The sequence below is a fragment of the Protopterus annectens genome, chromosome 16.part0 (assembly GCF_019279795.1).
Source record: "Protopterus annectens isolate FY-2018-M chromosome 16.part0, PAN1.0, whole genome shotgun sequence".
NCBI lineage: Eukaryota > Metazoa > Chordata > Ceratodontiformes > Protopteridae > Protopterus > Protopterus annectens.
This window is the reverse complement of record NC_056750.1, coordinates 633693217-633718633: the sequence shown is the minus strand read 5'-3', so window position 1 is coordinate 633718633 and position 25417 is coordinate 633693217. Positions and strand designations below refer to the sequence as shown.

The following is a 25417-nucleotide window of genomic DNA, read 5'->3' as shown; positions in this document are numbered from 1 at the left end:
CTTTCTGTAGCACATTCACAAGATTTTTTTTTTAAATTTTTTGTTCCAGTCCTGGAATGTGTTAGTTAACGGCACTTACATCATTATTAAAATAATAAAAAAAAAAAAACAGGTCAGCATAAGGATCAAACAGAGTCACTTTTTATATGTTCTTTCATTCTCAGTAATACAAGAACTTCATCAGAACTACCATAAACAGTTACCTGATTTCCTTACGTAAGATAGGATAGTGACATGATCAATTTACTGATTTAAAATAAGACAAATCATGCAACCCAACTTTAATTTTATTTAATTATTGTCATGTTGAAATTACCCCAACAATTAGTCTTTTTAAGAAGGGATTCTCTTTTATTCCTGACAACAGTATTAATGTCATGGACCTAATAATTGAACTTTAGATATTTACAACCACAGTAAACTTTCAACTTCTATTTGATTCAAACTTTGACAATGTTATTACAAAAAAGTTTCATAGGCACAGTACCTTTAACTATCCTTTGAATAACACAGTGTCACTTTATGAAAAATTATGTGAAAATCAAATCCAACTTTTGGTTAAAAACAAAAGGGATAACAATATTTTAACCTAACCAGGGACAAGAACAAGACACTGTATAACTTAATAGCAGAGCTTTCTGTGAGAATTATTAAACTACAAAATATCCAAACAAAGGTTTGCAGTAGTAAGTGAAATCAAGAAGCTAATGTTCACCAAAAAAACAATTTATTGAAGCGCTTTTCGTCTGCACCGTCTGCAGACTTCTTCAGAATACAAAGACCTTTAAAAACTTTCTTTAAAAACATTTAAACTGGTGTGGTGAACCAATCATAGCACACAATTAGTTAAGGTAATTATTTAGAGCTGTTACATAAATTATTAAGATGAACCATTAAATGCGCACAAAGTCAACTTTAGTGCAAAGCCCTCCATGAATAACTGGGGCAGCGACTATCAAACACACTAGGAAAAATCATAACAAAAACTTAAAAGCAGACACAATAAAAGTGAACGAAGTTCACAACCAAAACTACGTTATGAAAATGTAAACATATATATCAAGTAAAATAAATTAGAACTAAACAAAATATGTATATAAATTAAGACAAATGTGTGTATAATTCATTAATGTTAAACCGGGGTTATTAGTTAACCGTAATATCTTACCATCACATTTTCAAACTTTTCAATTTGAGAACACTGCTTATTGAGCATGACTCATTAAGTCCAGGAAAGGTGCAAGCATTAAGTTTAATTTGCCAAGTTAGTTCTAATTCTTCTAACAGTAGGGGTGAAGGTGCCCCCCTTCTGTCGTTGTTCACCTGGTCTATTGCTAGAAATTTAAAACTGTGGTTCATATGTTTTGAAATGTGTTTGGCAAGTGCATTGTCCAATTTGTTCCTAGTTATCGCTTATTGATGTTCATAGATACGTTCACAGAGCCTACGTTCAGTTTTTCCAGCGTAGAACGCAGGGCATCCTTGACATACTGCCAAATACACCACCATTTTTGAGTTACAAATAAACCTGTTAGTCTCTATTATGTATTTACAATAATTGCAATTTTGGCATTTATACATGCCAACAGTTCTCGTAAAGTTAGATACAGATTGTTCTAACAATGACTTCAAGTTCTTACCCCTTCTGAAAATGACAATAGGGTGGTCTCCCACCTTAATAGCAATAGAGGGGTTACTCTTGAATAATGCCCAATTTTTCTTTATGCTCTCAATGCATTGATAACTAGATAGGTTGAATGTTAAAATGAGTTTCGGGCCCAAGTGTTTAGGCTTGACCAAGTGGGCCACAGTGCATCCTTCTGTTGATGTGTAAGTAATAGTACCTTGGTCCAACTGAGGGTATTTTATGGTTAATATAGGTTTATAAGTGTCATTAAGTCTTTTGACCGTGACTTCATTGACTAGTTCATCAAGGAGTTTTGTGGGATATCCCCTATGTGTGAATATACTCTTAAGTAGTTCACACTCTTTGTAAAAATCATCATCCTGACTCACTATACCAGCTGTTCTAACAAGTTGGCCTATTATCACTGATCGTTTCTGATAGCCAGGGTGACAGCTTGTAAAGTGCAGGAAGGAATTCGAGTATGTAGTTTTCTAATGGATGTTAGTGACAAAGTTACATGCTTCGCTGTTTTTTGACAATGAGATGTCTAAGTAGGTTGTAGTTACATCACTATAAGAAGAAGTGAAGCTCAGAAAATGTGTGGAGTTATTAAATTTATCCAACATCATGTTACTAATATTAGCATCACCTTTTACTAGGATAAAGATGTCATCCAAATAGCGTGTATAGAACATAATACGTTCCATTAGCTCAGGGTTCTTAAACACAAACTCATTTTCCCAGTGCGCCATGACTGCGTTAGCTATACTTGCCCCACAAGGGGAGCCCATGACGACACCCACTTTCTGCAAGTAAAAGTTCTCATCAAACATGAAAAAATTATTATACAAAATTATTTCAAGTAATTCAACGACCACAGAAATTTCCATTTTTGTAGCTCCATTTTTCTTAAGCACTAAAGTGGCCCATTCAATGCCAGTGTCATGCGGTATGCACGTATACAAGTCCTTCACGTCAGTCGTGAATGCTAACTTGTCAATTTTCTCGAGGAAAGATTATGAGTCCTTACAGATCTGAGTTTCAAAAACAAGGTACTTCTGCAGTATAGAATCAACAAACTTGGCACATGGGTAGGTCGGAGAATCCCGACCATCCATTAATGGTCTCACTGGAGGGTCAGTAATGCTTTTATGAATTTTTGGTATACTGAAAAGGTACGGAAACCTAGAGTAAGTGGTGATCATATAGTTGAAAATTTTTCGTTCGATCTTACCTTCGACAAACATGTCCTCTATGCTGCTCTTTATAGATCTATATGCTCTATTGACCTCAGAAAGTGAAAAAAAAAATTACATTGTAATCTGCTGAATAACTTAAGTAAATTATACATATCTATATATGCATAAGAATTTTTCATATATACATTATAATCTAACTCGTAAGTGAAAATACTGTGGAGTTACATAGTTACTATAAGCTTTTGAATATGTGTCTCTACCATATCATAGAACAGCTAATGTGTTTTGAACTTTTGAATTTTACTCCTTTAAATGTTAATTGAACTGATTAATTAAATTAAGTTTTACGCTAATTGTTATGCTATTTAAACTCAGTCTGTGGGAGAAATTGTTATCTGAAGAAGCGTGGTTGTATCCACGCGAAAGCGCTTATCAACCCACTCGTTTCGTTAAATAAAAGTTTATTTTAATGTAAAGCTGCTATTCCTGCTGGATTATTTGGCTGAACACTGCTTGCATATTTTGTTACATCGTGGAGAGATCAGTTTCTTTTTATACTTATTTTGGACTGCTGTTTTGTGTTTACTGATCTCCTAAAGTTGCAGTTACCTCTTCGTTTTTTTGAACTTTCATTTTTGTGTGGTAACTGCTCTACACGATGGATTCACCTAATGTGGAACTTGAATACAGACCGGAGTCGAGGGACAGTATAAGTATTCCTAATGGACTTTTACATTGTGTTTCAAACCCTTTATTGGCTCTGGAGCTAGGTGGGTCTTCTAATGATTTAATAGCCACTATACCGGATGAAGACATTGTTGATTTCCCTAAAATTGTTAAAGATTTTGAGGACAAATTATATTTATTACAAAGGTACGCCTGGCAAAGGCAGCACCTTGAAGCCTCTCTACATTATCGCATTGTTCCAAGAGGCATGCGAGTATTTTGTATGCCGTCCTATGGAGATAATCATCCGACCCTCTTAAAAAAGTGGCAAGACTTAAATATAGAACAAGGTTTCAAATACATGGCTCTATTAAATGAATATTTTTCACCACTTGAAATTAAGTTACGTAGTGAAATAGACTCTATTTATAAAAGCTTATGTGAACGGTTCAAATCTGACTATGCCAAGAATAGACTGCAAAATATTTTTTCACAAGTCAGTTCCTTTAGTGACAAATTAAAGCAAACGAAACTTAAAAAGCTGCAAAGAGACTTTAACGATTTTCAAACTGGTCAAATCTTTGTTTGGCCAAGATATAATACAACGCAAGCTCGTGAGCAGAATTTGATACCTTCAACGCACACATTGGATGACGTCACTCATCATGCTGCGACTGCCATGACTGCTGTGAGTTCTGTTTTGCCTTCTTCCACAGCAACAGAAACAAGTATGACTAACACAGTGGATAATGACATCCCGAGACCAACGGCATTTTCTGCTACACCACCTCCCAACCAGTTGGCATTTGTTAGCACACCTAATGGTACTCAGTTAGGAGCGAGACCTAAAACAGCCCAAGAAGTCAACCGTTTTTTTACCTTACCCGATAAAGCAGCAATTTCAAGGCAGAGGATGCTCGCAAAGCAGAGGACCGAGGAAACGGAAAATATCCGGAGAGAGGTACGGAACCACAAGAAAGCAGAGAATGTGACTGACTTGTTTGTTAATCTGTCTTCTTATGTTTTGGACTCATCTGACATAAGCTTAATTAATAAGGGCCTAAACTTTATTCCTGCACAATGCAGTAATTTAACCGATATTTTATGTGATTTACGACTTTTTTGCAGAAGTGTTGCTTTGAAACTATTTTTTAAAAGTACGACTGTTATATCAGATGATAGAGTCATAGAAAGTGACCCCATGCTTTTGAAACGTAAAAGTAATTTTTCACCTGCATTGTCATTTAACTTAGAGTGCTTCTTAAAAGCTTGTGAAGAAGATTTTTATCACTTATTCTCTAATCATACCGAGAGGATAGCTTATGTGAACTTAACATCAAATGAAATGAAATCTCTTAATAAGTTGAAAAAATTAACTGACTTAACCTTTAGACCCGCAGATAAAGGTGGTGGGACTATCATATTAAATACCACAGATTATAATTCCTTGATGTTAAACATGTTATCAGATTTGGTCACATATAAAGTGATTTCAGCGAAGGAAGTTAATGGTATTGTTATAGCTGTACATGAGACATTGCATGATCTGCTTATATGCAGGCAGATTTCTTCTGAATTATATAATTATTTGTACATAGAGTTTCCAACCATACCAGTGATAAAAGGACTACCAAAAATTCATAAAAACGTTAATCCTATACCCCTCAGGCCCATAGTGTCAGGTAGTAATTGGGTTACTGCAACAATATCTACTGTTATTGAAAAGTTTCTTAGACCTGTAGTAAATGCAGTCCCGTCCATCTTGAGAGATACCTACCAACTTTTGGAAAGTATGACTGATTTGACTCTTGATGTTACAAACAATGAATATTTTTTAATAACACTTGATGTAAAAAATGTATTTACTTCCATTCCCAATGACACAGGACTGGAAGCTATTAGAGAACTGTTAGTTAGAGATACTGCATTTTCTGGAGACAAGATAATTTTAATTTGTCAATTACTAGATTTGGTATTAAACAATAATTTATTTATGTTTAACGATAAAACGTATTTGCAGACATGGGGGGTGGCCATGGGCACCCCCTGTGCAAATACGTACGCAAATCTGGTGGTCCTAAACTGGGAAAAGGAGTTTCTATTTAGTAGTCCTGAGTTTGAAAATATTAAATTCTACAAGCGTTTTGTAGATGATGTCCTTTTAATATGGCAAGGTACATTAGGAGATTTTAAGCAATTTTTGGAGTTTTTAGAATCCACTACAACATTTCTAAAGTTTACGATGGAAGCTTCTAACAAATGTGTTCATTTTCTTGACGTTTCCTTAATGCTTAATGAACAAGGCACAGTTACATCGTCTTTATTTAGGAAATCCACCTGGACCAATACATTACTTAAATATGACAGTATGCACCCTAGGCATACATTCCCTGGCATCATCAAAAGCCAGTTTATTAGGTTAACTAGGTTATGTCAGAATAGTGAAACATTGAAGTTAGAATCTGAAAAATTAGAAACACTTTTTTTGAATAGAGACTACAATTGTGATTTAATTAAAACTATTAAAGATAGTGTTTTGATTCCCTTAGCAACAGATACTCAAGTAGATAAGAAGTTCACTTTACCTAACCTAAAGTTAAAAAAATAAAGCTATGAAAATTCCTTATATCACTAAATATACAAGTGATATAAAATGTATAGAACACATTATATGTAAGAATTGGAATATACTTATGACTGATGCTTCAATAGCTAGTCTAGTAGGGAATCATCCTAGTTTCCTTTACAAAAACTGTTTGAATTTAAAACAGATTTTATGTAAGGACCATTCTATTATTTCTAAAAACCTTACTGTAAATTTAGGAACTGTTCCCTGCGGAAAATGTAATAGATGTAATCACATCTGTTCTGCTTTATCTTTCACTCATCCCACTTTGAATTTTACTTTTTATTTTAACACTTTTGCTACTTGTTTCACAAAAAATTTAGTGTATTTGGCTACTTGCACTAAATGTACTGCCTTTTACATTGGTCTTACTAAAAGGAAATTAGCAGACCGAATTTATGACCATCTATATGAAATTAAGAAATGTTCAGACACTAATGCTTTAGCCCAGCATATATCAAAGCATAAAGACCACACATTCTATTTCAGAGTGTTAGAAGTAATAGCTTTAAATCCTAGGGGTGGTGATGACATTAACATTCTAGCACTAGCTGAATTGAGATGGATCTTAATGTTTAATGCCCATGATTACCCAGGGTTAAATACCTCTGTATCCATCAAACCTATTTTAAACAACAGGAAGCGCTGATGAGACTTCATTGAAAATTTCAAGATTTCCTATTTCTTATTTACAGTCATATAAAGTTACTCTTACATATTTATTTTCTTAAATACTTTCAGGTTTTTAATATATATTCTCTATGTATAATTGTGTTATATATATATATATATTTATTAGCTTATTATTATTTTCTATGCATCATTTCCACAATAGTTTTAACTTTAGCCTAACTCTAAATTCAGCCAATTTTAAACTGTTACACCCAATAGATACCTTATTTTAAAATATTTTCTATTCATCATCTTTCACTAAGTATCCCTAAAGCTTAATATTCAACTTATATAGTTTTATCAATTTATTAAATATTACAGTGATTATTTATAAATTATTTAATAGTTGATAAATTTATATCTTATTTTAATTCTATGAATATATGAAAATTAAATTCAAATATAAATATGAATATTAGCTTATTATACTTTTTTGTAACTGATTAGCTTGTTATATTACTTATAGGTTATGTATTACTTTCATAGAATTTTAAACTGTGAACTTTTTAAAAGTTTGTTTAATCAAATATCCTAATATCTAAATGTTTTAACATAGTTCTATAGTATTATTCTAAATAGAGTTAATTTTATAATATATGTAATATAACCTCTTTTGCATTCATATATCTTAAACTAGTTATTTTTATGTAGAGTCCAACTATCAGCTTTCATATGTATCCTTATAATCTTCAGTATTTATTGCATTTACTATAATTCTTGATCGCTTGACCAGTGTTTAGTTAGCATAGTAATCTATTTATTAGTGGTAGTTATTGAAATCTATGTTCTAACCGTTTACAACAATACAAATTCACTGGTGACTAAGCCTTTTACACTCTATTTTTAGTTGAATGTAAATTTGAATAACATTAAATATATTATGCTGCTATATATCTTTTGTTTTAGATGCTTTGTTGCACAGTCAAAAAGTTTTGATACGCAGTTTAAGTAAGCGCTCAATTTTAAGCTTTAAGAAATGCTGTTTTGGCTTTATTTTTGGTGTTAAATTTACATTGTAAGCTGCTGAATAACTTATTAAGTAAATTATACATATCTATATATGCATAAGAATTTTTCATATATACATTATAATCTAACTCATAAGTGAAAATACTGTGGAGTTACATAGTTACTATAAGCTTTTGAATATGTGTCTCTACCATATCATAGAACAGCTAATGTGTTTTGAACTTGGTTTGAATTTTACTCCTTTAAATGTTAATTGAACTGACTAATTAAATTAAGTTTTACGCTAATTGTTATGCTATTTAAACTCAGTCTGTGGGAGAAATTGTTATCTGAAGAAGCGTGGTTGTATCCACGCAAAAGCGCTTATCAACCCACTCGTTTCGTTAAATAAAAGTTTATTTTAATGTAAAGCTGCTATTTCTGCTGGATTATTTGGCTGAACACTGCTTGTATACTTTGTTACATCGTGGAGAGATCAGTTTCTTTTTATACTTATTTTGACCTCAGAAAGTGAACTAAGCGAATATGAAGGACTGTCTAGAAGTTGGAGCATACGTTCATGGTAGTCTGAGTTATCAAAGATTACCAGCCCACCACCCTTATCGGGCTTGCAAATACGTATATCTTGCGCTCGAATATAGTCAAGATATACACGTTCAACTTTACTGGTGTGATCATTCCTATTAGACTTATAAGTATGCTTAACCCCCTGCCTGATGTCTAACTCGCACATCTGCTCAAAAATCTGTACTAGTGGGTGCAAGGGAGGGTTGTAAGTACTAGCAATTCTAAATGGGTCAATGTCTATTCTGTCAATACTGGCACCCATCATTAAATTAAAATTCAATTTCCATGAAAATAACATCAATTATGGTCTTAACCAAATCGAATTTCTGTTCGGGAACATATGTATAACCTTTAGATAGAAATTCTACAATGTCAGTAGAAATAAAAACAGGAGAGAAATTATACACTTTAAAGTCACCTGTAGAGTTTATAATGATATCAGGCTTAGTTACTTCTCTACTGGTAATACTGTTATCTACTCCAATGTCAAAGGAAATACTGTCATACAATTCCACATCACTTAGAACTAAGTTGTTATCGGTGGAGTGAGGGTTGTTATTCACTAGGTAGGAATTGTGGTTGTTAAAATCAATATTGGCATCTAAGAGCATGGAAAGGTCAACAGAAGCATCCAAGTCCCTGTGTACTACACAGTCAATGTAGGTTAAGTCCTTTATGTCTTGGACCACTGCTTGTTCACCCTGCTTTGGGCAAAGTTGTTCTGTTGTTTGGGCCTGGTTCCAGTCTGATAAGCGTCCCGAAAATTCAGCTTCTGTTGTGTAAGGTTACCTTATGATTGATTACGGTTATGTAACCTCTCACTTCTCACTTAATTTCGTGACTGTGGGTTATCATTATTTGGGACCATGTTCTCATTGTGTGAAGCACTGTTGGTATTAGCCCTCAGGTTGTCATTTTGAGTCACTTGTTTGTCTACATTTTCCCCTGCATGTTTAGGAGCTCCATTCAGGGGACGGTTAAAACCATGCCATACTTGTGCAGGTGATAGAATAGGGTATGCAGTGTTGTCTTTATATGCTTTAAGGTCACGGCCCAGTTTTTTAACTTTGTTGTTCTTAAGTTTGCCCAAATATTGGTAGATACTAGTGAAAATACGACTGCATTCATATTTGTAGTGGCCAAATTCAATATGGTGTTTAATACTGGAGTCTAAATCCGTAACCCTGATGTTAAGTTCATTAACCCATATAGTATAATGCTTAATCACTACTTTGAGTAATTCGAAGCCTTGCCGGTCAAACAAAGCCACCAGTTCATTATAAAAGTCTGAATCAGTGACTGTACCAGTTGGAAACTGGGAGCGCCGTAACCCTTTAGGGACAATCTTACATGACAGGCACTCACGAAACTACGAGATTTCAAGCTATAATTTCTTAAGTTTAACCAGCAAGCTGTCTAAATGTTTGAGTTTGTCCACAATGTCAGGTGTTGAATTAAAGTCTAGAGGATTACCTTGGCTGCCCTCGGGCTGTGTGTCATTTGAAGAAGTAAAAGGTATAAAGGTAAACGTATCCGCTAACCAAATACCGAGTACTGGAAGACCCATGTAGTTGCTGCCATTATCAGTGGCCTTATTACCAGGTTCTTGTACATGGTTGACTGCTAAGTTGTTTGTTAAACTGTTTGCATCCACTTGACAAGTTCCCATACTGAGAGGCTGATGGCCCACAGCTTCAATGTTAGTTTGTGCTGCCAGTAAATTGTTAGTTGATGCTGCCGGTAGGTTACAGGTTTGTACTACCGGTAAGTTACCAGAAGTGGTGTTTAAACATCCCGCCAATTCGGCTCGGTTGTTGACCCCTCTATTGCTATTAAGGTGGGAGACCACCCTATTGTCATTTTCAGAAGGGGTAAGAACTTGAAGTCATTGTTAGAACAATCTGTATCTAACTTTACGAGAACTGTTGGCATGTATAAATGCCAAAATTGCAATTATTGTAAATACATAATAGAGACTAACAGAGTTATTATACAGGATTTCCAATGTAAGGCAAGGTGCAGGTTTATTTGTAGCTCAAAAATGGTGGTGTATTTGGCAGTATGTCAAGGATGCCCTGCGTTCTACATTGGAAAAACTGAACGTAGGCTCCATGAACATATCTATGAACATCAATACGTGATAACTAGGAACAAATTGGACAATGCACTTGCCAAACACATTTCAAAACATATGAACCACAGTTTTAAATTTCTAGCAATAGACCAGGTGAACAACGACAGAATGGGGGGCACCTTCACCCCTACTGTTAGAAGAATTAGAACTAACTTGGCAAATTAAACTTAATGTTTGCACCTTTCCTGGACTTAATGAGTCATGCTCAATAAGCAGTGTTCTCAAATTGAAAAGGTGATGGTAAGATATTACAGTTAACTAATAACCTCGGTTTAACATTAATGAGTTATATACACATTCGTCTTAATTTATATGCGTATATTTTTAGTTCTAATTTATTTTACTTGATATATATGCTTACATTTTCATAATGTAGTTTTGGTTGTGAACTTCGTTCACTTTTATTGTGTCTGCTTTTAAGTTTAAGTTTTTGTTATGATTTTTCCTAGTGTGTTTGATAGTCGCTGCCCCAGTTATTCATGGAGGGCTTTGCACTAAAGTTGACTTTGTGCGTATTTAATGGTTCATCTTAATTTATGTAACAGCTCTAAATAATTACCTTAACTAATTGTGTGCTATGATTGGTTCACCACACCAGTTCAAATGTTTTTAAAGAAAGTTTTTAAAGGTTTTTGTATTCTGAAGAAGTCTGCACACGGTGCAGACGAAAAGTGCTTCAATAAATTGTTTTTTTGGTGAACATTAGCTTCTTGATTTCGCTTACTACTGCAAACCTCTTAGTTCTGTAACAGTTTTAACCCTTTCACTAACATCATTAATAACCCCTGGCAATAAAAGCTTTCTCTAAATGTTTGTTGAACAAATTCATCATTTTTAACACTGAGTCTTGATGCCCTGAATACCTGACTGTTAACAACAATTTTAAACACATGAACAGGCTGCATACTGTTTCTGTGTAAAATTGGTTACAGTAACACGGTTTCCTATATAATTTCGTGGTTACACCATTCTCTGCATCCATTATAACACTTATATCTAAGAAATCCACTGACTGACTTGAAGTAACAGAAGAAAATTTCAAATATGAAGTGGTTTCATTGAGATATTCTGTGAAAAATCTATAAGACTGTATGGTCCCTCTCCAAAGCAGAAAAATGTCGTCCACAAAGCGTCTATAAAAGACCACCAGTGGACTGAAGGGCCCTTCAAACACATGTTCTTGTTCCCATGTCACTAATACAGCATTGGTTTAGCTATTGGCACATGATGTGCCCATAGCTACGCCATGCTTCTGCCAGTATATGCAGTCATTAAATACAAATAAATTGTTTTGTAAAACACATTCTAACAGAACAGCCAGTGATTCCACCTCCTTATCAGAAAACTTACTATACTTCTGTAAAAAACATTTCAATTTCCATAAACCATCATAATTCCGGATCACCGTAAGCAATGATGAAATGTCTAACGTAGCCAGTAATAAATCCTCAGTGGTAGGTAAAGTCTGAGTACATAAAAATGAATCACTTAAAAATGTTGAGTGTCTCCTAACACATGTAATTTTATTCAAAATAGGTCTAAGCTTCTCCTCAATATATATAGAAGCTGGTTCCGTACACCAGTTACTCCTTGCAACTATAGGATGTAGTGGAGGGTATAACGCATCCTTATGTACCTTGTGTAGGCCTTGGATGATGGGTAACAATGGGTTTGAAACAATAAAGAGATGCAATAAGTTACTGTCAATCAATCCAGCATGAAATAAATTCCTCAACGCATTATGTACATTAACTGTTATCATTTCAACTTTCCTTTGAGATATTTTCAAATAAAAATGATTGTTAGATAACATTTCAGTCATGTCAATATTATACCTAGTTGCATCAAATAAAACTATAGGACCACTTTTGTCAGCTGGTCTAATAATTAAACTTCTATTATCTTGTAATTTCTTTAGTGCCATATACTCATTTTTAGTTAAATTATATCCCATGTTATACTTATTACCAGTTCTATCATGTAACTTATAAAAATCTTCTAAACATAATTTTTCAAAAGCTGTTACTAAAGAATTAGCAATTGGGTAAATATGTAGTTGGTTTCCTAAACTCACAAATATTACTTCTAAAACTTTCATTGTCTTTAAAATTCAATTTCAACAATAAATTCCTGATAAACAATTTAAAATCTAAAACAACTTCAGTAAAGTCTAATTTCTGTGTAGGAATAAATGACAAACCTTTTGTTAAAAGGGTTATCTCATCATCAGTAAATACATGAGTGGAAAGATTTAAAATTGGTCCTTCTGTTTGTTCCAAAACTTCTTTAAGGTCGGCGTGCCACTTGCTTCTCCTTTTGGCTTCCATTTCAGCTGATTCTGGCTCTGTGACCGTTACCTCTGCTGATGGAACATTCTCTGTTCCTTTATTGGGAGTGGGAATGGTAATTGGCCTAAAAAAGAAGAAGCAGAAACTGCAGACTTGCCGTTTCCAACATGATCCGTTGAAATAAGTTCCCTGGTTAATGTAGCAACAGGCTCCTGCTTATCTGAGTGATGAATTTGAGCCGTTACTTGAAACGATTTCTTCCTCGCACCTAACCCAGGCACTTCCTTCTCTCTGACCATCTCAGAGACTATGTTCTCATCGTGACATCACTCACAAGGACCAATCAGATTATCCGAAGGGCTCACAGCTTTATTTCGAATAATGGGCTGCTATTGGTTTAGCACATTCTGCTTATATTGTTTTGACTTCATTATCTTATCTGGTATGGTTTTGTATTATTGCTGTCTTTTCTTCCAGGCTGAGGATGAAATTGGTCCGTTTGGATCAGTACTTTGCTCCGGTCAACAAATTCAAATGAAATAAATAAATAAATAAAAGTATGCCGTCACCGTTTTCCTAAAAGCCCCTTGGACTGCTGACCTTCCTGTAACTTAACTTATCAGCCTTATTTGTTTTATTTGTTCACTTGTATTAGCAATGTAAGTGTAACCAAAGTGTTTTAACATATTATTGTGTTTGTACAGTGATTTTGTCTAACTTTTTTAATATTTAGGAATTTATTCTTTTTTGTGTGCTAGGTGCTGAAGGAAAGGCAGGAATGGCAGCCATAGCAGACCCTAATAACACAGTGGATCTCAGTACATTTTATGAGAAACAAGAAAAGTGCTTACCTCCCTATGCAAGGCCAGTTTTTTTACGAATTCTACCTGAAGTCGACAAGACGGGTAATGTGAAAGCAAAGGATAAAAATTTTTATATGTTGTGAATTTGCGACATTCAGAGCATTTGTACATGATTTTGCGTATGTTGTCTTTTAAGTAAATTTCTGCACATTTCATTCTAATCAGATGTCTAAACTTCAAGAAGCACATTGATAGAAACACATTGTTGCAAAAAATCACGTGTGATTTGGATTTGGTCTGAAGGTAAACAATAGTCTTTCATCCAGGTATTTATATCATTTGAGATTCCTTAGGGGCATGTGGTTGCCAACTCCCTCAACCATTAAAAAGCAGCTATATTATAAACGTGAGCACACAACTGACCTATCCAAGTTGTTTTTTGCCTGAAATGAATGAATTGCTGCTGCATGCCTCTTCAAGTGCTTCTCTCTTGTTCCCTGATCCTGTTTTTTTTTCCTACTAAAGCAAAGTACAACTTTAAGATTTCCTGCTTCACTGCTTTTGTGATCACTTATTTACATTTTCTGTTGACTACTAATATCCAAAGATGATGTGACTGATATGTGTCCGCTAGTCATTGGATTCCTTCCATTGGTTTCACTTAATGTTTGTTCCATTTGGGGAATGAGTACTGTGTTGAATCTTGTGCTCATTATGGTTTTAATTAAAAAAGAAAAAAAAATGCTAGAAGAACTGAACATTTATAACCTTCAACACAACCTGAAAGATGTTATATTTTGCTTTTACTTCTACACAGTCTATTAAAAACAACAAAATCTAGACAGTTGCATTAGGAAGAGAAGCACAGGTACTATCCTGCCGAAGTTAACATATACGGACCCACGACTTCAGGCCTTTGTTTGAAGCAGGGATCATGTAATGCCAAACAGACTGCCTGGAATGATCTATTTCCTTCTCTTGTTGCTTAAGTTCAGATTCCCCCACCAGTAGTGGGTGATGAAGTTCACTTTTTCCCACTTCTCCCTTCTGCACTTATTGAAGGTGAAGCAATCTAATGGCAGACTGCTTCTCCACCTGTGGCAAATATTAAGACAGTTTTCAAAACTGGAAATTTCCAGCTTGTCAGATGAAAATCCCCTGCTACCAGTCAAGAGCCCTCACTCTGTCCCAAGTATCAATGGCAGGCCATGGTTCTCAGTCTAGACTACATGTGGCATGACTCTGTAAATTGTTTTTGTAATACTTCTGTCTCATGTCATTCCACCTTTAAAGCTGAGATATCTGAAGGCTAGATACCAGTACAGCAGATGGACATTCCTATTCTCAATTTAAAGTGGAATTAAAGCCTAATACCCAATCTTCAGAGGATCAGACATCAATGTTCTGTAAAATGTGACATAGGCCCACATGGAGATGACAAGAAATAACTGTATACAAACTTAATCTGCCAAACAGTACACGCATGTAACACAAAAGCTGTAACTAGACATTTAACAAAAAAGTTGTTATACATAAAAGGTGGGAATAGTAATCTGTCAAGGCTGTGATACTTTCTATAATGTCTTTAAACCTTAATGGTCTCACAGATAAATATAAAAAAGAAAGAGTAGTGAACTGTATTAAAAATGTAGAGTGCAAATAGCTAAGCTACAGAAGTCATACTTGGAAATAACTGAACATGTAGGTCTGATAAAGAAAGGTTTTCAGAATAGTTATTTTGTTGAATGCCTGAGGCAAAGGCAAAGAGAAGTACTTATTAATTGCAAGAGGAGCTCCAATAGTAATAGAAGAAGATAAAAAAGACAATAATAGTAGAATTGTAATACTAAGGGGTTACTGGCAAGGGAGGAGGATTACACTGGCATGTATTTATATTCCACCAAAAACTGCTATAATGGAGCTTAAGAAAATTCTGGGAGAAATAATCAGCTTTCCTTGAGGAATATTCTTTATAGGTGGGGACTGGAATTTGATTTGCAATAGTGAAGATATGTCTGGCTAGCCCAGAAGGGAAAATATAACAAAAGAGGGTTGATTTTTAAAGAAATGAAAATATTTGGCATGGAAGATGTGAATTTAGTACTAGGGGTTTGGAGTGAAGTTATATATTATTCCCCAATATACAAAAAACTCTGCTAGGCTAGACAGAATTTACATTTCACAGGAACATTTGCATTTAATTGACGGTCTTGATACTCACCTAATAACTATTTTGGATCATGTGCCAATAATAACTAAAATAAAAACGCAACATAATGAAATAAAAATGAAACACTGGCACTTTCAACAACAAGAGATCCTTTAGCAGTATTAGAAATATTTACAAAATTCTATGAAAGAATGTATAAAACAGAAATATGGAAGTTAAGAAAAGGTACAAATGGAAATGTTTATGGAAGAATTAAATATGCCAAGGTTAGAGGTAGAGAAGGCTCAATTACTGACAGTTAAGATAGGAGGAGATGAGATAAAAATGATGATGCATAACCAATCTACAAGAAAGTCCCCAGGAATAGATGGTATTCCTGTAGAAGTGTGGAAGCTAGGAGGGGGAAAAATGATAAAGATCTAGAAGGTTTTGTTTAAACAGTGTTTTAAGAGGATGAGAAGTACCAAATCTTGGAAGAAAGTGGTGGTAGTTGTAATACCTAGAGGGTAACGATCCATCAGATCCCACTTCATACAGCCCCATTTCAATACTAAACCATGATTATAAGTTATGTACATACTGTCTAAAATGGCAAAAGGGATGCCAAAATTAATAGATATGGATCCGTGTGGTTTTGTGGATGGGATGCAAACATTTGACAACATTAAAAGAAGACTGATGTTCCTGAGGGAAACAGAATGTAAGAAAATACAGCTATTGTTGGTGGGTCTTGATGCAGAGAAAGCATTTGACAGAGTAAGCTGGGACTTTATGGGCAGAGCAATGGAAGCATTTGCATTCCTTATAAAATTATACTGTTGATTAGGAGGATGAATGAGGGATTGCAGGCAAAAATTAAAGTGGGTGGGGTCTTCTCTGATAATCTCTGCTTGAGCAGAGGAACCAGGCAGGGGTGTCCTCTCTCCCCTTTGTTATTTGCATTATATTTAGAACCACTGGCAAAGAAAAGAAGGGACTCAGAAAATCAAGGATATAATTGGTATGATGGTCAGGAAAAGCTGGTTCTGTTTGCAGGTGACATTATTTTATACCTGAGAAAACTGAAAAGGGACAATACAGTGCTATGGAATATATTGAGACAGTTTCAGGTCTTTTCAGGATACAAAATGAATGAAGCTAAAACAAAGGAAGTAGCAGTAAAATATATACCCACATATGAATTGTTTCAGCACTACCCATACTTATGGGGACATGATAAAAATAAGGTATTTAGGAGTATGGATTAAAAATTATTCCAGTGTGGCTAAGGATATGTGGTAAGAGACTAAACAAAAGATAATACAAAAACTGAGAAAATGGAAGCTGTGTTATATGGATATCCATAGTAAGATACAAGCAGTTAAAATGTTTTTAGTCCCTTTAGTCTTATACAAGGCCAGGCATATTTTTATCAACCAGAGGAGAAGTTGTAGGTGGCAATAATAAAGAGCTGAAGGATTTTTATCTGGAAGGGGAAGATAGCAGGAGTCAACTGGGATAAGCTTATTCTTTCAATAACCTCGACCACCACGCCACACACCAACACTTGTAAAAAATAAACAGAAATCCGTCGTTGTACCATAAAGGGCTTTCCTCCGGGTTGAACACCAATGACTGTCACCAGGTAACCAGCAGAATACAGTGTAAATCCAAACGCCAATTAATCCACAAAAAGTATTTATTGTGACAAATTACATAGAGATCCACAAACAGACACAAAAACTGGTGATTGAGCGCGCTTTCGTATTCACTACGTAACCTTCATCAGAATCACAATGGTGACTGGTGACAGTCATTGGTGTTCAACCCGGAGGAAAGCCCTTTATGGTACAACGACGGATTTCTGCTTATTCTTTCAATAGAACAGGGCAGATTGGGATTAGTTGATTTGAAGGGGTATTTCAGAGCATCACAGTAAAGGCTGCTATACATAGCACAAACAGAAAACTATAATTCAAAGTGGAAAGAGATAATGATGAAACAGGGGAAGCTCAAGAAACAAGGAGAGACTTGGATTTTGGATGCAGGCCTTTAAGGAGAATGACAATAATCATACAGAATATTATATTCATAAAGTAGCAGAAAGTATTCTAAAAACTAAACTGGAATGAAGAAAGGAGGTTCTGCTGATAGGGATGACTGCAATTAGGGTTACAGACAATAGACAAGAGGGGCTGGAATTTATTGGAGAAACCTGGCAAATGAACCAAGGTATTGGGAACAAATAACTAAACAGGGGAAAGGTAATAGAATAGGAAGACACAAAGAACTTATTTGGACTGCAGGTTAGAGATTGCTCTTTATCAAAGACTGATAACAGAGTATAGGCAAAGAGAAAAAAATAGAGGGGTCCTAAACAAAAGACTAGCACTGATAGAGTTTTTAGTAGAATCTAGAACGAACATTGCCGTTAAGAAAGGAATGATTAGTAGAGCATATAAAATATTGTATGATAACTTTAAGAATCATTCAGAGGAGGTTAGAGAGAGGATTGGTAAGAAACTGGATAAGCAATTCAGAAAGAAACAATGGGGATATGCAGATATGCAACAAAGTCTAGAAGATTTAGGATCTTTGCTTGGAAGTGTTTGTATAGGTATTTTTATAGCCCAAGTAGAGACCAGAGAATGTTTCCTCGGGTAGACAGCAAATGTTGGAGGTGTGATGAGGAAGAAAGAGGTAACTAGGAGCATATTTTCTGGGAGTGTAATGAGTTGGCAGACTTTAAAGATTCCCTGCAAACTGTTCTGTTAGAAATGCTTGGTGAGAAAATTGGCATAACTAAGGAAATTATTTTTTTGAACTATGATGCAGAAAAGGAATTACCTAAACATAGTAAGGCCTTGCTTAATCTAATTATGATGGCTGCCAAAAAAGCAATAAATAGAAAATGGAAATCTAAGTCTGAAGCAACTTTACTAGAAGTAGTGAAGATAGTAACAGAGATAAAACAACTGGAATTTGGATATTGAGAAAAGGGTAAGAGCAAATTACGTAGGAACAAAAATGGGAAGAGTGGGATCTTTACATGCAGAGGTGGAATGAGGTTTTAAAGAAGGCAGGGTTTGAATGCATTATTTAATGGTTGGCAATGACTGGATATATTATCAGTGATGTATAATGTTTGCAGGTACACTTGTGTCAACATGCTTTATAATGTATATTGTTTGCAACTGAGATTGTTTTGTAATGGTTTCTTTTCATTTATATAAATGTAGATTGCCTGTGCCATACATGATAATAAAGATGTTTTGTGTTTAAAATATAAAGCAAAGATTAACTGGATGCAGGAGTGGAAAAATAATTTTAACTGGACTGAGGTTTTGTTGATTAACTTGAAAGGCAGATGAACATTTTTTTGCATATTGGTATCTCTGAAGGGAATTTATTTTCTTCCTTTGAGAAGTGTGAGGTAATCGGCTCAGTTTTGTTGAGTTTATTTCCCTAGTCTGCTTCTATCAGCTAAAAAGTACACACACACACAGAAATACATAAGTACCAAAATTATCTCCAACTTGGTTCCTTCATATAGGTAAGTCCTGAATTCCTTGCAAACCCAATCAACAAAGCAGCCCTGAGATGAAATAACCTCTACCATTTGCCAGTCAGCCAAGGGAAAATTTGACAAAACGCATTGTAACTCACTCACATGCGGTCTCTCTAGTTATCTATGTCTTTATCTATATCTATCTGTATCTCTCTCTCTATCTATCTATCTATATATATATATATATATATATATATATATACACACACACACACACACACACACACACACACACACACACACACACACACACTCGTCAAGATATGCAGCTTGCACAGAGGGACCACTGTCCACAGCCTTTGAAACCTTTTCATAGAAGTTTAATAGGTTAAGGAGACAGGACCCACCCTACACAAAACCAAATTGAGTGAGATCTAGATCAGTTAAGTTCCTTATGTTTGCATGCATGAGTTCAGTTATGACACATTCCATGACTCCATTCAAGGCTGAGGGCTGGTAGGCCTATAATTACATGGGACTGTAGAGGGCTGCCCATGTGTAGGGGAGTCATAGTGGCTGTTCTCCAGGCTACAGGCAGGAACTCTGTGCATGGGCTGAAATTGAACAATATGAGTAGAGACTCAGATAGTCCATACTTGGTACTGGTGAGGATGCCGCTTGGTTATGTTATCTGGCCCAACAGAAATAGTATTTTTTAGCCTTTGGCCATAATTCTAAGACTTTTTTCTAGATCATATAATGAAAATTAACTTTCATGGATAGTGAGGGCAACAGTGTTGCTAGATGGGGGTAAAGGTAGCAAATACAGTATATTGGCTATATTCTTGGGATTGGAATGTGTGATAATATGGATGAACTAAGTGCATTGTTGGACATTATTCAATAACTTCTTGACATAACTGAAGAAATGTTTGTAGTTCCCTTTGGTATCTGTAGTGACCTTAAGTTCAGTTCATACTCTCCCTTGCATTTCTTACAAGTGCTCTTAAGTTCCTTGCTGGCATGCTTCAGTATGGTTCTACAGTAAAGCATGGGGAGTTCTTACAATTTGTCATTATTGTCCTCCTTTCGTTATACCAGTTATTAATATAGGAGTTCGACCAGAATGATTTATTCCTAAATTTACAGTTATATTTAGGGCAGATAAGTATAGATTTTCCTAAGCAGCTATTTAGGTGCTCATAAACATTGGAGGTGAATGCTACAACTCTTTGATTTGGTCCATTTGTGGGGGATTTGGGGGAATTTAGCATATTCTTCTAATAGCTGAACTAGATTCACCCTGAGAGAGTCACTAAAGCAGTCTCATTTGGTGGTGGCAATCTGACAGAGAAGATGACTGATTTGTAATCAAATGTATTCAAGTATGAGAAGATGTGGGGTGAGGTACATGTGGGGTAGGTTAAGGATCATGTCAAAGATATTAGAGCCTCTAGTGGATAGGTTTACAATTTGCTGCAGTCCATTGATAGTAACTAAGTTTAGGAAATGCTGAACATATCCATTTTTAGAGGTGTAAGCGTGCAAGTTAATGCTTAAGAAATTGAAGTCCCCTAGGAAAAGGTATTTGGCTTGATGTTTTGTCCCTCAGTGGCATTAAGGTCATTTCCATGATCCCTGGGGGATCTGTAGTGAACATTGAAACCCTAGTTGGCTTTAAGGGTGATTTGGATTTCCAGGTGTTCTAAGTTAAAGTGATTAGTAATTAGATGTAAGGTGATGGCACTTTTGACAAATACAGATACTCCCTCACAGTTACCAAGGGGCATGAAAGCATGAAAGGTGCTGAACTTTGATATAGGAGGAGTGTTTTCATTGCACTGAAACCATGTCTCAGTAACTACACAGATATGTATGTATCCAATTTATGAATGATTTAAGTGCCATCATCTTTCTATTTATATTCCTAGCATGCATTAGTGCCTCCACGATACTGTCTGAATTTGAGTATTCTAGAAGATCCTAAAGATTTATGGATTACATATTTAAGGCAGAACACCCAAATTGTGCTAGATTGTGGCAAATCTAGCAGTAGTTGGTGAAAAAGCAATTAAGTTTCCCAAAAGTGTTGAACAGTGGTGGTTTGCCCATTAGCCACCAACTTTGATGGTCCCATCACAGTTACAGTCGGCCAGGAATCAATATTCTATTCCTTCTTTCACCATGAGCAAAACAGTAAAACTAATCCCACTGTGGTTCCTGAGAAGTGGGTTAAAGGCCTTAAATGACCCGCCTTAGAACTAAACTGCACAATGATTGAAAACTAAAATTAAAATAGCAGCCAAACCGATTAAGAAACCCCTCGTGCACAATGCTCAGCCAGAAGTCTCAGTGATAAAAATAAGTAAATTAGCAGCTCACCTCTAATCACTGTCTTTGTGCTGTCCATGTTACCAGGCCAGAAAACAATGTCCCTCTGTGCTCTCTCTCTCCAGGAGTAAAACAGAAGCACCAATCCCAAGGTTAGTCCAGAGTAGTAGTCTGTAGTCCACGAGTGATTGACAGTCATGATTCAGACCTTAAAACAAGAAGCAGAAAGGGCAAGCTGGAAAACGGGTCATTATTCTCTAACCAAGCAACTTTATACAGCGCAGTTAACCCTAGGAGCAAAGTTGTGACACCATCTAAATATTTACATATCCCTTCAGTGTGAAGTAAAGAAAATATATTTTTGCAAAATAATTCTAAAGTTTGTCTCTTCTAATCAAAGATGGAAATGAGTGCCACAAATTGGGACCAAGGACAGGGTTCAAAGTTTTTCACACATAATGATGGGAGATAATTAATCTTTTTTTTGTCCTTTTTGGCCTCCTACCTGCTAGCCATCAAGCCTCCAACTACAGTTTAGCCCATTTGCTCCCACATGGTGGAGGGCATCGTCCACAGAACCACAAGAGTGGCAGACATCTTTGCTTGTTCCCTAGCAAGCATCCCGGCTTTGAGGATATTTTTGTATGTCCTAACCCCTCCATTGGGCATGGGGATATGTGACACACAACAGAACCACAAGAGTGACAGCAATCTTTGCTTGTGCCCTGGCAAGCATCCCGGCTTTGAAGATGTTTTTGTTTGTCCTAACCCCTCCACTGGGCATGGGGATATGTGACACACACTGCCTTGGTGTCTACTGCCCCTTTATTTACACAGGTGTACTGTCCAGTGCACTTGCTCACTACTGCTGTAATACCATACCTTTGTATACCCCACGCCTGCCTCCATCCCACATGTTTTACCCCCTTCCACCAAAGACTTTCAGCTGGCACTTCTTCTAACCCCAAGATGAACAAACCCACCCTCCTTGCCAACTACATGTTTACTAATTTTGTTGAGTAGTAACTAGATCTTTGAGTTTGAGCAGGTGCCTTAATTTTAGAATGCTTCCAAAACATTTTCAGAGATCCAAGTTGATAAGCTTATAGATGAAGAAACCATATAAAATGCACCGACAACCTGTTTTGAGAATCAATTATGTTGGCTTCATTTCCTGGAAGCTCTGGTGTTAAATCTACATATTTTGTCTCGAGCCGAGTGAAACCAGTTTATGTTGTTTGCTGCTGTTTTAGAAAAATTAGAATCTTACTCTGCTTGGGGTATGTTTATATCCTTACCATTACTGAAACAATTTAAAGATTCACAATGTGTATCACAAACTCCAATTTATCTGGCAATCTGCTAGTTTGTTGGGAAATAAAACCATTTCTGGACTTACAACAAATTACAGGACAGATTCACTAATCCTTGCAACTGGCAAGCTAACAACAAAATAATAATTGAGCTCAACAAAAAAAATCTAGCAGTATGCTATTTGTTACTCTTCAGAAACTAGCCCGTCACCTCATTGATTGCAAAGAATAACTCAAATAGTCCAATGCCTATAATGTTACACAGCAAAATATATACAAGTCCTCCGTGACCTTACCTTAATATTCTCAAAGCAGACAATACAGTCAACAAAACACTTTCACAACAGAATCTTTGCCACAAAATGTCACACCCATTATCCTCAACTGCAAGGTAGTATACAGCTAGAAACGTCCTCATTCCCAAAATTGAATATGGCCTACATTTATTAACACTTCACTCTAGCACCATGATACACAACATGCAGATATTGGGAAAGAAAGTCTGTCACTTGTCCATTTAGCAGACAAGTACACCCATCACTGTGGTCCCTTAAAGTGATTTCGTTGGCTGACAGCAGCTAAGCTAATGTGCTACTCAGCACTTAAATGTTCAGAATTATCATGGGTCAATTCCTCCCTCGGAAAGCAACTTTACAATTAAAAGAACTATCATAGTCATTAAGAGAAAGTCAGAATGATGGTGTTACTGTAATGAGGTCATATTTTGGCACTGCCATAAACATTAGGTTAAACTGAAGCAACATTTACTAGAAGAAACTGTCTGTAATTGCTTTTGCACCACTGGATAAGATGCTGTTAGCTTGGAGATTTACTGTAACTGGAATATTTACAAGTGCTACATACAGGTATCACTCTGCTAAGAGAACTCCACCATGTGAATACTGTAAATATTGTACGTTTCCTCATTTTTATTTTAATTTATCCCTTATTGACCAGAGTATTCTAACTAGGCTAATGGCCTCATTTCAGGGGAGACCTAAGGTAGTATTGCATACGGCTAGGTAAAATTTGGTCAGGACATTGGGGAGCTTCCCTTACTGTTTTCTATAGTAGCTGTGGGATCTTTTACATCCATCTGAGCTACTGCCAACTCGAGCAGAAGGGACCCTGGGTTAACATCTCAAATCAAGGATGCTTGCTTTCTTGCTACCCTTCTTGAATGTATAATTACTTTTGATTTACATTTTTATTGTATAATGTCATATATTTTCACTTTTGTTATCAGTTTTGTTTGTATTATGTACTTTGCTTCTCTGGAACCTGGGTTGCGAGTGAAAAAGGTCAAGTCGACCAGTCAATTCCACTTACCCAGTTAACAAATTTTGCATAAAATAAAAATAAGTGCCATCTCTGTATTAGTAAAACCCATAAATTCCAGAAAAACAAAAAAACCCCAAAAAGCTCAGACTTGAAACTGCTGTAACTAAAATTAATTTATGTAGTATTGGTTATAATATTATAAGTATCATGGGTACTATGAATGCATCTCCTGTAGAGCATGTGGATTTTCTGGCTGACATCCTGTATGAAAAAAAAGTAAAAATGTAGGCCTTATATAGGATTTTAACTGCCCACACCCTGACTAAATAAACTGTTTCTGATAAGACTAAACTGCTGTTATTTTGATTAGTTTTGAAGAAAAGATAGGAAATCCATTTGGGGCAGCATTGCCTTGGATATTATACTGACAAACCAAGGATACATCTGCTTCCCCTATCTGGTTGTATACTGTGCAGTTAACAGAGATTCTGCTACCTTCATCAACTTAAAGTTGGTTATAAATACAGTATCTTTCCTATACTGTAACAATGGGGACTGTTCAGTAAATGTTATACTTATAAAAACAAACTAGGATAATAACGTCAGTGACACAAAAAAGTCTGTTTAGAATGTTGTCACTGAGTTCTCTGATATCACTGGCTTCTGCATTCATGAATCCATAGTAGTAAGACAGCATACAGATAAATTAAACGAAAACTTTTTGGTGGATTTACAGAATTAAGATCTATTACAGAAGGAAAAGCTACTAATTTGCTCGCAGAAGTTAGCCTAGTATTGAAAACAGCTCTGTGAGACTGAGAAAACACAATAGTTTTATTCTACAGTAAGTGGTTTTGTCTTCCAAATAAAATACTTCATCAGATGAAGCAAATCATTAAAAAATATCTGATAAAATAATCCAAAGCTCCCCACTTAATTGTACGCTAACAGTAAAACACTCCATTTAAAACCACATTATGGAAATATCCTAACGTGCACAAAACATTTATCATTTTCATTGTCTTAATTTTTAAATGCATATAAAATTACATGCATCATTTATTTATGGTAGTTTTGATGTATCCAATAAAAGTTGCACTTTAATTAAGCCAACTCCATTTCAGTATTACCACCTTTTACTCCCAGCTGTGCATTTTGAAAGAGCAATATGTATATTAATTCTGTGAGAGAGCTTGACTAAACTTTGAACATTGGATAACATGTTTAAATAATACATTATTTGCATTTTTGTTTTAATAGCATACAGATGTTAATATAGTCAGT

At 35.5% G+C, this 25417-nt stretch overlaps 1 protein-coding gene across 1 annotated transcript in view; it reads left to right on the top strand.

The window, feature by feature from the left end:
• The window catches only part of SLC27A4 (solute carrier family 27 member 4), a 736182-nt gene that overhangs the window by 656125 nt on the left and 54640 nt on the right, over positions 1-25417 (top strand). Inside the window, exon 12 of the mRNA XM_044058859.1 lies at positions 13507-13653. Coding sequence (XP_043914794.1) covers positions 13507-13653 — 147 coding nt within the window. The remainder of the gene's footprint in view (positions 1-13506; positions 13654-25417) is intronic.